Source organism: Saccopteryx leptura, chromosome 6 (genome assembly GCF_036850995.1).
Source record: "Saccopteryx leptura isolate mSacLep1 chromosome 6, mSacLep1_pri_phased_curated, whole genome shotgun sequence".
Classification (NCBI taxonomy): domain Eukaryota; kingdom Metazoa; phylum Chordata; class Mammalia; order Chiroptera; family Emballonuridae; genus Saccopteryx; species Saccopteryx leptura.
Window position 1 is genome coordinate 77,993,400 of NC_089508.1, and position 12,313 is coordinate 78,005,712.

The following is a 12,313-nucleotide window of genomic DNA, read 5'->3' on the forward strand; positions in this document are numbered from 1 at the left end:
GGTTTTGATATCATGAAATAAATAGGATAAATTTGGTGTTATATGTGTGTTACAAAATTCATGTTCTGAAAGAGTTAGTGTAAAATTCATTTTATCTTTCCTTTACTCATTTGATAGAATTAACCTGTAAAGTTTTGGGGAAAAAAGAACTTTACTCTTGGGTCCTGTCATGTTCTCTCGTCAGTTCTTCAACAACTCTGTGAGCTAATGGATAGGTACTATGATTTCTTTTCTCTACAAAGGAGAAACTGAACTCCAGAGGCTAATGAGTCACCCAAGGCCATAGAGAACCAGAGTACTGAAACCAGAAACCAACCATTCCCACTTTCCGATAGTTCTCTTTCCATTATACCCTGAACCCTGAGGCAGGGCTTCATTAAAGCCAACAATAGCTAGATTGGGGCTTCTACACTTGATTTTAGCCAAAAGGCCAAGAAGCAATGGAGTAGGACTTCTAAACTGAGAGATAATATGGCTTTATTAATATACTGCGACCTCATAAGGTTGAGCCAAGCAAGACCCTGGGATCTGAGCTCCAGAAATATAATGATTGAATCCAGGACTTGTAACACCACTGCAAAGACAGAGTTAAAGAGCTCACTCTGAGAAGCTAAAGCTAAAGATTTCCTACACAGCTCTTTCTGCCTGGACTTGATCTTCTCTGACTTTGGGTCACAGGTGAACACACACACAATGTGTACACATGCACAGACACATGCCTCCTCTCATGAGTGAGACCTTGGCTGGATTTTGCAGCCCCACCTTCTTATTTCTAGACTTGCCTCGCATTCGAAAGTATTGCCTTACTTAGCATAAGCCTTCTCCAGCAGAGCGCTCCAGAATTCATTGCGGTGGTTGGATTTGGTGAAAACCAGTTGATTGTTGTAAGTTGGCAGGCAGTCATCAATAACCACATCCACCCAGTCTCCATATCGCCAGAACTGCACAGAAGCATCAAGCACAGAGTCACATACTCAGATTACCACTGGGTTTCCCTAACCAACATTCCTTAGAGGTGTCTTTGATTCCCATTTCCTCAGCTCTGAGCTTGATGTTTGTTCATACTATTCTGGGTTTGGAGTGTGCAAATCTTTCCCTGAGTGAACTATGAGCTCCTTGAGGGCAGGGAGTGAGTTAGAAACCATTTTGTCTCTTACACAGAACCTAGCCCAGTATTGAGGGCAGTAGGTGCTCTCTGAATATCTGAGGACTTGGCATTTTCATTCTCCAGCTCAGTAAGTCTGGGGAGGGCCTAGCTATCAGTGTCTTTAGGTATCTCAGCTGATTCTAATATGCAGCCAGGGTTGAGAATGACTGGTCTGGGTGAAGGTGACGTATTGATTTATGTATTTCCTTTTGACAAACAAGGTAGAAATTGCTGCTGAAGATGAAGGATGGACATGAGAGAAAGTGCCCAGAATCTACTCTGACTGAAGCTGGAAAATTGTCCAACGTTTGTAATTCTGGATGTTGTTCTTTTTTGAACAACTATTTTAACTGGAGAAATCCAAATGTAGTTTAATTTTCTAATGGCATTCCCTCCCCCCCCCCCCCCCTTATTGACAAGAGGGCAAAAATCTGTCTGGCCTTTGAATTTATGTCCCTTTAGATATCAGACCCCTTAAATATCAGAGGGAAGCCAGCCACCTGATAGCACAGGGGAGAAACAGAATTCAGGGCCTGGCTACCTTGCCCATGCTTGAATGGCAGCAGGATGCTGCCCATGAAGCTGAAGAGAAGGCCTTTCTGAGACCTTCAGCCCTGAGGTACAGGATCAGCAGGTATATCAACTAATGATTTGGTCAGTCCCCAGACACTCGGAGCCTTGGGGCTGGAGACACACAGATGCCACAGAACCCTGCTATCTGCTAGATCCCTACATTTGGAACTCTCTCAGTTCTGGACCAGCACCAGAACTTGGCTCTATAGCAAGACAAGTTGGATCCAGAAAATGTCCAATGGTTGAATTGATTCTGGAACTAAGACTCATTTCTGGGGCAAACCAGAAACTTGTCCCCAGATTAACCAGACTTTTCTTCCACAGCCTAGAAGAGTTGAGTGGTAGATGTGGTATAGACCTTCCTCAAATGGAAACAAGTATACTGAAGCCACAGTTGTGGACAGGGTTTTCTTTACAACCTAAAGGTCCCTATGGATTCCCAGTGCTAATATCTCAGGGACCTACTTGAGAAGGGCTGGGGGTAATAATATAGCAACCAACCAACTGTAGAGGCAAAAATAGACCCGCTGGCCAGCAAACAGGATGTATTCCTGCTTTTCTGGGGCATAGAAGGTGTGTGTGGGGAGTGTGGGTAGCCAAAATAAACAACTGTTTCCTCAGAGGCTTGGGGCCTTAAGGGGGCACTGCCCACCCCCCTGGGAGGATGTGAGAAACCTTTCCGGAGCCGCTGGGAAGTCAAGGCCAGGAGACTAGCGGTAACTGAAGGGCAGCCGGCCACTCCCATTGCCTCACCTGGAAGTGGAAGATCCCCGCATAGTTTTCGGTGAAACTCTGGTCATGGGGTATGACTCGGAAAAGCAGGTGCTCGTTCAGGGTCAGACAAGCAATGGCTGCAAGAAACCAGCAGTCCCCTGCAGGCAAACATGTAGCACAGGTCAAAGGAAGGTCTTATACCTCCAGGCAAGAAAGGGACCCAACCCCAGTGGGCTGCTCCACTCTGAAGAGTAGGGTCCAAGTGGTGCTCACTGTCTGACTTCCAGATCTATTTTGCAGAGGTGTCATCCAGGAAAGAAATTTGACATCAGTCCCTTGATAATGTAATCAACACAGTAAATTATACCCTCCTGAGTGGTTTTCTGAAGGCTGTAGGTAATTCCTTCACCTGCAATATAAGCTCATTTCTTTTTTGGACCTCAGTGGAGACAGAACAGTAGGTCTTAATTGAGTCGTTCTTTATAACACCTGTAGGAAATCTGTCCTGCCAAATATCTTTGCACTGTGAGTGCATTTCCCCTCCTGACCTCAGTGGAGACCGAGCATCAGAGAGCCATTAGTCAAGTGGGTTTGTATTTTAAGGAGTCAGGCAGCTGCTTCAGGACCAGTCTGCAGGGGGCACTAAGACATTGCTATAAATGGGATGAGATGGGGACATTTTCTTTCTCCCTGAACTTCCTTTCTGGCAGAGTACTAGAGTACTGTATGTAGTCAGAGGTGACCCTGTGTGTGTGTGTGTGTGTGTGTGTGTGTGTGTGTGTGTGAGAGAGAGAGAGAGAGAGAGAGAGAGAGAGAGAGAGAGAGAAGAGAGAGAATGCCCAAGGGACACACCTGGCACACAAACAGCCACAGAACTGCCTTCTTAGGAGGATGGGTTCAGTTATGTGAGGCCTTTATTTGCTGTGTGGGATGTGATAGCAACTTTGAGACAGCTCCCTCCCCCCTGGCCTTTCCTTCGAAACAGTGTATTGGTGTCCTGACTGGGTAGCTCCGTTGGTTAGAGCATTGTCCCGATATATATACTAAGGTTGTGGGTTCAATCCCCAGTCAGGGCACATACAAGACTCAACCAATGAGTGCATAAATAAATGGAACGACAAATCAATGTTTCTCTCTCGCTTCCTTCCTCTCTCTAAAATAAAGAAAAGAAATAGTGTATTGGTTAGAAGGCCCAGATTACTACCTTGCCCAGGGCTCTGCAGGCAGTCTTCTCTCAGGTGCAGGAACCTAGACGTCGAAAGCCTCGTCAGCCTCCCTTTCTGTGACTAAATTAGTCATATCCTTTCGTTTGGTTGGTGCCCTTTACCCTCAAGTTTTAAATTGTATCCGTGGATATTTTCTCCAACTTTATCTCACAGAGCTCTGTCGCAGTCTACCCCAGAGGTGGTACTTCCTGACCAAGAGGCACAGAGGGAGGGCAGGTCTATTGGAACAGCCAAACTAGACGGATGGAAAATTGGATGTTTCATCCACAGTGCAAATGTCGTCTTTGTGAAAGACTCTTTTAATATGGAGCTCTTATTCTGGGGCAATTCAAACAAGGGTTTGAGATACAAGCATTCTTTTTGGTAATGCATTTTGGGTGTATATATAGATTATGTGACCAAGGGACATGCTTGGCACACAGACAGTTTCAGAGCTGTATTTTAAGGAAAATGGGAACAGTCAAAAGCAGGGCGTTTGTCTTGTTGAGTGGGGTGTGTAACTGTCCTTGAAACTCCAGAGGGGAGGTTGTGGAATGACGTCTACCTCCTGTGACACATGGCAAATAACTAATGAGAAATGTGGGAGGAACAAAAATTAAATGAAGCAATCACTATCAGATAAAGTAATGGTAGAAAACCTCTTCCCCCAAATGCATTAAAAGCAAAAACAGATTACTGTCCCTTTATTTCCTGTAAAGGAATCAAACCTTTTAACCACCCCTTGATTTTTCAGCTGGTAATGATCTGAGAGACTTTCCTACCTAAATCTCCTTGACAGATGTCAGTTCTATTGGCTCCACCGATGATAAATCGAGGATTCTCACAAATTTCCTGTGAAACAAAAAGGAAAGAATAACAGCAGTGGTAGCTATCATTTATTGATGTCCATTATGTATACTGGAATTGTGTATCAGTAATATTATACACACCACTTATTTAAGCCTCTAAAAACACCCAGTGGCTTGGATACTATCATTCTTGTTTTTCAGGTAAGGAAATCAAGGCTCAGGGATATTAAGACACTTGCCCAAGGATACACAGCTAGTAAGTAGTAAAAGCCAAAAGCATGTCTCTTTTTCCCATTGTTTTGTACTTCACCCTCACACTGACATACTGTCTTATGAAGGATGCACCTTCAGAGGGCAGTGTCTTTACTGTCCCAGCTTTGGCAAAGGAACAAGAGAAAGTATGGCTCTTGGTTTTTTCTTTTTTCTTTTTCTATGACAGGAAAAGAGGTCCAGGAGGGAAAATAGGATCTTTCTCCCAAGATGTGGTAACAGATATTTAGAGTCAGCAAAAGTCCCAGGTTCACAGAACTTGAGAACTGGGTAAAACAGAGAAGAAATTTGGTGTGTGCCTCTCAGGACTCCCCTTCTGTTGGAAGGTGCACTTCTTTATTTAAACCAACCCAATATGGCACCTCTGGCCCCAGCAGTTATGTGCAGCCCAACAGAGGGTGTTTTGTTTTTCTTTGAATGGGTTTATGCTTTGATTTTTAACTTTTAAAATTCTGAAGTAATCTATAGATTCTGTGTTTGGGTTTTTGTTTTGTTTTTTGTATTTTTCTGAAGCTGGAAACGGGGAGAGACAGTCAGACAGACTCCCACATGCGCCTGACTGGGATCCACCCGGCACGCCCACCAGGGGTGATGCTCTGCCCCTCCGGGGCATCGCTCTGTCACGACCAGAGCCACTCTAGCGCCTGGGGCAGAGGCCAAGGAGCCATCCCCAGCGCCCGGGCCATCTTTGCTCCAATGGAGCCTCAGCTGCGGGAGGGGAAGAGAGAGACAGAGAGGAAGGAGAGGGGGAGGGGTGGAGAAGCAGATGGGCGCTTCTCCTGTGTGCCCTGGCCGGGAATCGAACCCGGGACCTCTGCACGCCAGGCCGACGCTCTACCACTGAGCCAACCGGCCAGGGCCTGTGTTTGGGTTTTAACACCATTCTTCACAGCTTCAAGAAGCTGGCTATCCCTGTGACATAGCCCTCTCTCCCTCCCTACCTCTCCCCCTATCTCCCTTGTCTTCCTCCCCATCAAAACAACCCAATACACCCAAGTGAGCTGAAGCTCCCTGCACTCAGGGATCTGTTCCTCCTATAGATGGAAAGTCTTGCTTAGACCAAATCACACACACCTTCCACCTGAAACTCTTAGTGCAATGGGAGCAAAAACTAAAACCAATACTTTTTTTTTCCTTTTCTTTTTTTCCAAGTGAAAGGAGGGGAGATAGAGAGATAGACTCCTGCATGCATCTGGACTGGGATCCACCTGGCAACCCCCATCTGGAGCCGATGCTCTGCCCAGCTGGGGCCAAGCTTGCAACTGAGATATTTTAGTGCCTGAGGAAAAGGCTCCATAGAGTCATCTTCAGTGCCTGGGCTGATGTGCTCAGACCAATTGAGCTATGGCTGTGGGAGGGAAAGAGAGAGAAAAAGAGAGAGATGGAGGAGGGGGAGGGGTGGAGAAGCATATGATCGCCTTTCCTGTGTGCCCTGACTGGGAATCAAACCTGGGATATCCACATGCCAGGCTGATGCTCTACCATTGAGCCAACTGGCCAGGGCAAAATCAATACTTTTAAGGAAGTTTGAGTATGTATAGGGGAAAGTAAGGAATAAGGTGATAAAAATACAGATGGAAGTAAAACTCTAAATATAACTTTGAAAATAGTTTGACTTAGAAATCATATAAATTTTCACAGAATTAAAAGTCTATATTCAAGAAAAGACAAATTTAAAAAGCAATCTGTAACAGCTGAAAGCAATTTGAAGCAAAAAAACCCGACTGCTTTCAAGTTGGTGACATGACTATGCACATAAAAAAGAATGAGTTCAAGTGACTTAAAATATAACATTTTTGGCCCTGGCCGGTTGGGTCAGTGGTAGAGCGTCGGCCTAGCATGCAGAAGTCCCGGGTTCGATTCCCGGCCAGGGCACACAGGAGAAGCACCCATCTGCTTCTCCACCCCTCCCCCTCTCCTTCCTCTCTGTCTCTCTCTTCCCCTCCCGCAGCCGAGGCTCCATTGGAGCAGAGATGGCCCAGGTGCTGGGGATGGCTCCGTGGCCTCTGCCTCAGGCGCTAGAGTGGCTCTGGTCGCAACAGAGCGACGCCCTGGATGGGCAGAGCATCGCCCCCTGGTGGGCGTGCCGGGTGGATCCCGGTCGGGTGCATGTGGGAGTCTGTTTGACTGCCTCCCCGTTTCCAGCTTCAGAAAAATACAAACAAACAAACAAACAAAAAATATATAAAACATTTTGACTATTTATCCCTTTTGGGTTATATCCTAAGGTAAAAAAACCATAACACAAACAATAAGAAATAATAATAATATTGTCATTTCAAAACTTTGATATGTATCTTGTAGGATAAAGTAAACAAAACCTTATTTAATGTCATTAGGAACCAAGTTGTTTTGGTGTAAAATAAAATACGTAAAATAATAAAATTGAGTAACTTAAGTAATAACCCTGCAGTAGTAAAGCTGAACTAAATACATAACTCATGATTATTTTTGTTTCTTTATTTATTGATTTATTTTTATTTATTTTTATTTTTTTGTATTTTTCTTAAGCTAGAAACGGAGAGACAGTCCGACAGACTCCCGCATGCGCCTGACCGGGATCCACCCGGTACGCCCACCAGGGGGCGACGCTCTGCCCACCAGGGGGCGATGCTCTGCCCCTCCGAGGCGTCGCTCTGCCGCGACCAGAGCCACTCCAGCGCCTGGGGCAGAGGCCAAGGAGCCATCCCCAGCGCCCGGGCCATCTTTGCTCCAGTGGAGCCTTGGCTGCGGGAGGGGAAGAGAGAGACAGAGAGGAAGAGGGGGAGGGGTGGAGAAGCAGATGGGAGCTTCTCCTGTGTGCCCTGGCCGGGAATCGAACCCGGGACTTCTGCACGCCAGGCCAACGCTCTACCACTGTATTTTTGTTTCTTTAAAAAATATTCTCTGCCCTAGCCAGATAACTTGGTTGGTTAGAGTATCATTGCAAAGCAGAGAGATTGCCAGTTCTATCCTCAGTCAGGGCACATACAGGGACAGATTGATGTTCCTGTCTCTCTTGCTCCCTTCCTCTCTCTCTCAAATCAATAAAACATTAAATAAATAAATAACATTTTCTATCTCTCTTCACTAAAAACTAAACAAAACAAAACCTAGAAGCAATAACAATTTGGTAATAAAGAGATCCTCAACACCCCCACTGTGGTCTTTAAAAACCACTAATAAAATATAAAACTCATTATTCTAAATAAAGTCTCTTTCTCTTAAAAAACAAAGAAGTCAGTTAAAGTACAGTGGACATTTTTTATTTTTGTCTCCCCAGTGATTTGCTTCTTTAACATACACTCCCTTCTCCTGGGATTATACATCAATTTTCTACTGGGGAGCAGCCCCAGTATCAGCCCATGTTGTTCTGGTAGGCTCCCTCCTTTCCCTCAGCTCCAGATATATAATAGGGCAATTAGAGTGACAGTGATTGGTTCATGAAGGGCACATGACCAAATCAGGGCCAATGAGACTTTTGTTTTAACTACTGAGAAAAAAAATTCATCCTTCAGCTGGAGTTATAAATTAATCAGTTTGAAGCTTCTGGTGGCGTCTTTGCCCCATTGTGAAGTTAATCTACTTGAGAATAAAGCTGACTTACAGGAAACAGATGGAGGAGTGGGGATCAGAGGAGGAAGGTGAAAGATGATAGATAGATAGATAGATAGATAGATAGATAGATAGATAGATAGATAATAGATAGATAGATAATAGATAGATAGATAGATAAATAGATAATATTAGGGACTGTGTCTTGATGACATGGTTGGAGAGCTGGATTCAGTGTTTAAACCCAATATCACCCTTAAACATTTAAGTTATATGAGCTTTTTTGGTTTAAGCTACTTTGAGTTGGACCTCTGCTACTTGCCAGTTGAGACACTTGACTACTGTATATTCTGCCCTTGTTATAAAAAATGTATTACAGAGTGACTCTAATACTGGGATGTTAGTTACAATTTAAGCTATCACAGGTACAGCTTCCTGTCTTCAAGTTAATAAGTCCAGAAGCAATCCTCATCCTCCAACCTGCCACCAATTCCAGGGCTGGCTGCTTGGAAAGCAGCAGAGACTACACTGATATCTCTTCTGTTTGGAAGTCCAGGTTTTTGTAAGGGAGTTACAGTGATTTACAATTGTAGAGATTCTCCAATAAATCACATTTACCTTTAACACTACCTTAGTTGAATTAACCAATGATTAATTGAACCCACAGCTATGTACAGAACTGGGGGAATTAAGGATACAATAAAAATGGGAAATTATCCCTGCCTGTTTTCTAGAAAACCCATAGCCTAGTGACCGTCAATTGTTTGTCCTTGTAAGAGATATCTCTTAGACGAGGGTCAGTTACCAAGCTTGTTGAGGATTAATTTGTAAAAAAATCTTTAATGTGCCTAGATACCTCTTTCCCCAACATCTACTTCTCCCTCTCTCTTTATTTATAAACATTGTGTAAATATCCCCTAGAGTATGGAGGCCAGACTATGTTGGTTGGTATGAATAAAGAAGAGGTAGTCCCAGCTCTGTCATTTCAGCTTAGGCACCTAAACTACTAGGAGTCCTCTAACTGCTCCTTTGACTATAATCTAACCTGGACACTGGATCTGTAATGATGAATTCTTAGCAATGAGCAACAGATGACCATTCTCTCAGTTCTTGAGTACTGTGGTTAGCAAAGTGTCCCCAAACATTTTTTGTATACCTCTATCATTAAAATATTTTGATCATGCAACCCTAAGTAACTATTCTTATTAGTTTTTGTCTTTTTTTTTTCCCCCCTGTATTTTTCTGAAGCCGGAAACGGGGAGAGACAGTCAGACAGACTCCCGCATGCACCCGACGGGGATCCACCCGGCACGCCCACCAGGGGGCGATGCTCTGCCCCTCCGGGGAGTCACTCTTTGCGACCAGAGCCACTCTAGCGCCTGGGGCAGAGGCCGAGGAGCCATCCCCAGCGCCCGGGCCATCTTTGCTCCAGTGGAGCCTCGGCTGCGGGAGGGGAAGAGAGAAACAGAGAGGAAGGAGAGGGGTGAGGGGGAGGGGTGGAGAAGCAGATGGGCGCTTCTCCTGTGTGCCCTGGCCGGGAATCAAACCCGGGACTTCTGCACGCCAGGCCGACGCTCTACCACTGAGCCAACTGGCCAGGGCTATTCTTATTAGTTTTAAATCATATTAATGTATATTGTTTTAACATATAATATGCATTATAAAAACACACACACACACACACACATAGGCTATAATAGATATACATAGGGGTCTTCCAGCTAAGAACTTTCCAAAATTAATGAGAGTTACCAAACCACAGATCCATGAAGCTCAAGGAGCATCAAGCAGAGTAAATACCAGTAAAACAAAACTATACTTAGGCATATCCTATTCAAACTGCAGATAATCAAAGACAAAGAAAAAATCTTAAAGGAAGCCAAGAGGAGGGAAAAACACCTTCCTAATAGAGGAACAAAGATAGAATTACAGCAGACTTCTCTTCAGAAACCATACAAGCAAGGAAGATTGGTTTAAATTAATAAAAGAAAAACCACCAACCTAAAACTCTGTACACAGAGAGATTATCATTCAAAACCAAAGGAGAAATAAACTCTCGGACAAATAAAATCAGAAGCAATTCATTGCCAGTAGACTTGCCTTGCAAGTAATGTTAAAAAAAGTTCTTTGGGGGGAAAGAAAATGACCTAGGTCAGGAACTTGGATCTACATAAAGAAAGGAAAAACATCAGAGAAGGAATAAATTCAGGAAAAATAAAACTTTTATTTTTCTTATTCTAAAGATACTTTTGTTTAAAGTAATAATAACAATGTGTTGAGTAATTATAGCATATGAATATGTGAAATGAATGACAGTAATATCATCATGGAAGGAAAGGAATTATAAAAATTTTCTATTATAAGGTACTAGACTACATATAGAATGGTGTAATATTATTGGAGGTGGAATAAGAGTAGTTGTAAATGTATGCTGGAAACTCTAACCATTAACTATTTTTAAAAACTATAATTGAGCCTGACCAGGTGGTGGCATAGTGGATAGAGCATCAGACTAGGATGCGGAGGATCCAGGTTCAAAACTCCAAGGTTGTTAGCTTGAGCGCGGGTTCATCTGGTTTGAGCAAGGCTCTCCAGCTTGAGCCCAAGGTCGCTGGCTTGAGCAAGGGGTCACTCGCTGTGTTGTAGTCCCCCAGTCAAGGCACGTATGAGAAAGCAATCAATGAACAATTAAGGTGCCGCAATGAAGAATTGATGCTTCTCATCTCTCTCCCTTCCTGTCTGTCCCTATCTGTCCTTCTCTCTGTCTCTGTCACAAAAAAACAAAACATAACTATAATTGATATACTTAAGAGAGGAGATAAAATGGAATCATATAGAATACTCAATTAAAGGCAGAAAAGGGGAGAGACAAAGAATAATTGCAACAAATAGAGAACAGTTACAAACATGGTATATATTAACCCAATTATATGATAATCACTTAAATGTGAATGGCTTGAATACACCAATTAAAAGATAAAGATTGTGAGAAAGGGTTAAAAAAAGGCCCAACTATATGTTTCCATAAAAAGATTGCTTTAAATGCAAAGCTGCAGATAGCTAGAGAAGGATATACCACTCTAACACTGAACAAAAGAAAGTGGGAGTATTAATTTCAGACAAAGATTTTATAACTAGGAAAATTATCAGAGATAAAGAGATGCACTACATAATAATAAAGGAGTTGTTTCTCTAAGAAAGCATATAATCTTAAATGTGGGTACATCTAAAGAGCTGGGGCAAAGAGTGATATTTCTGAAAGGAGAAATAGGTGAATCTAGTATTATGGTTGGAGACTTTAACACTCCTCCCTCAGTAATTATAGATTAAGCTGGCATAAAATCAGTAAGGCTGTAGTTGACATAAACATCACTATCAACCAACTTGATATAATTGACATTTACAGAATACTCAATTCAACAATACCAGAATACGCTTTCTTCTCAAGATCACACGGAAGAATAGACCACATTTTGGATCATAAAACACACCTCTACAAATTTGAAAGAATAGAAATTATACTAAGTATATTCTCAGACCAGTGGAATGAAACTAGAAATCAGTAAGTTAAGTGGAAAATATCAAAATATTTAGAAATTAAACAACACACTTCTAAATAACACATGGGTCAAAGAGTAATTTCAAGAAATTCCTTGGTCTGTCAGCTGAGAGGGACACTGGCAAAGGCACCCCCAAAATGATAAGCACACCTAGTGCTCTGGTCTTGGTTTCTAATGCTCTTTCCCAATAAAAGATACCAGGGCTCCGTGGGAAAATGGCTGATTCTAGGCTGGTGGCAGGAAATATATAAAATGAGCCTGGAGCCTCTTATAGTATCAGAAAGTAAGAAAGTACTCAAAGGGGAAAAAAACCTCATAACAATAAGGATATGTCAAAGGGATGGGAGTCAACGAAAAGAACTCCCAATAGCTAAAACGGAAACAACCAGAGCAAGAAAATAAAGTATTTGACAACATACAAAATAAATATCCATAAGTCTACATTGAAATAGATAAGTAATTGAATAAGTAAATAAATAAATGGAGAGAATCGACAAAGTT

General features: G+C 42.8%; 1 protein-coding gene across 1 annotated transcript in view; it reads right to left on the reverse strand.

The window, feature by feature from the left end:
• CAPN3 (calpain 3) overlaps nt 1-12,313 on the reverse strand; it is a 66,276-nt gene that overhangs the window by 24,105 nt on the left and 29,858 nt on the right. The window contains exons 2-4 of the mRNA XM_066342638.1: nt 4,422-4,491; nt 2,474-2,592; nt 808-941 (exon numbers count right to left, since the gene is read on the reverse strand). Coding sequence (XP_066198735.1) covers nt 808-941; nt 2,474-2,592; nt 4,422-4,491 — 323 coding nt within the window. The remainder of the gene's footprint in view (nt 1-807; nt 942-2,473; nt 2,593-4,421; nt 4,492-12,313) is intronic.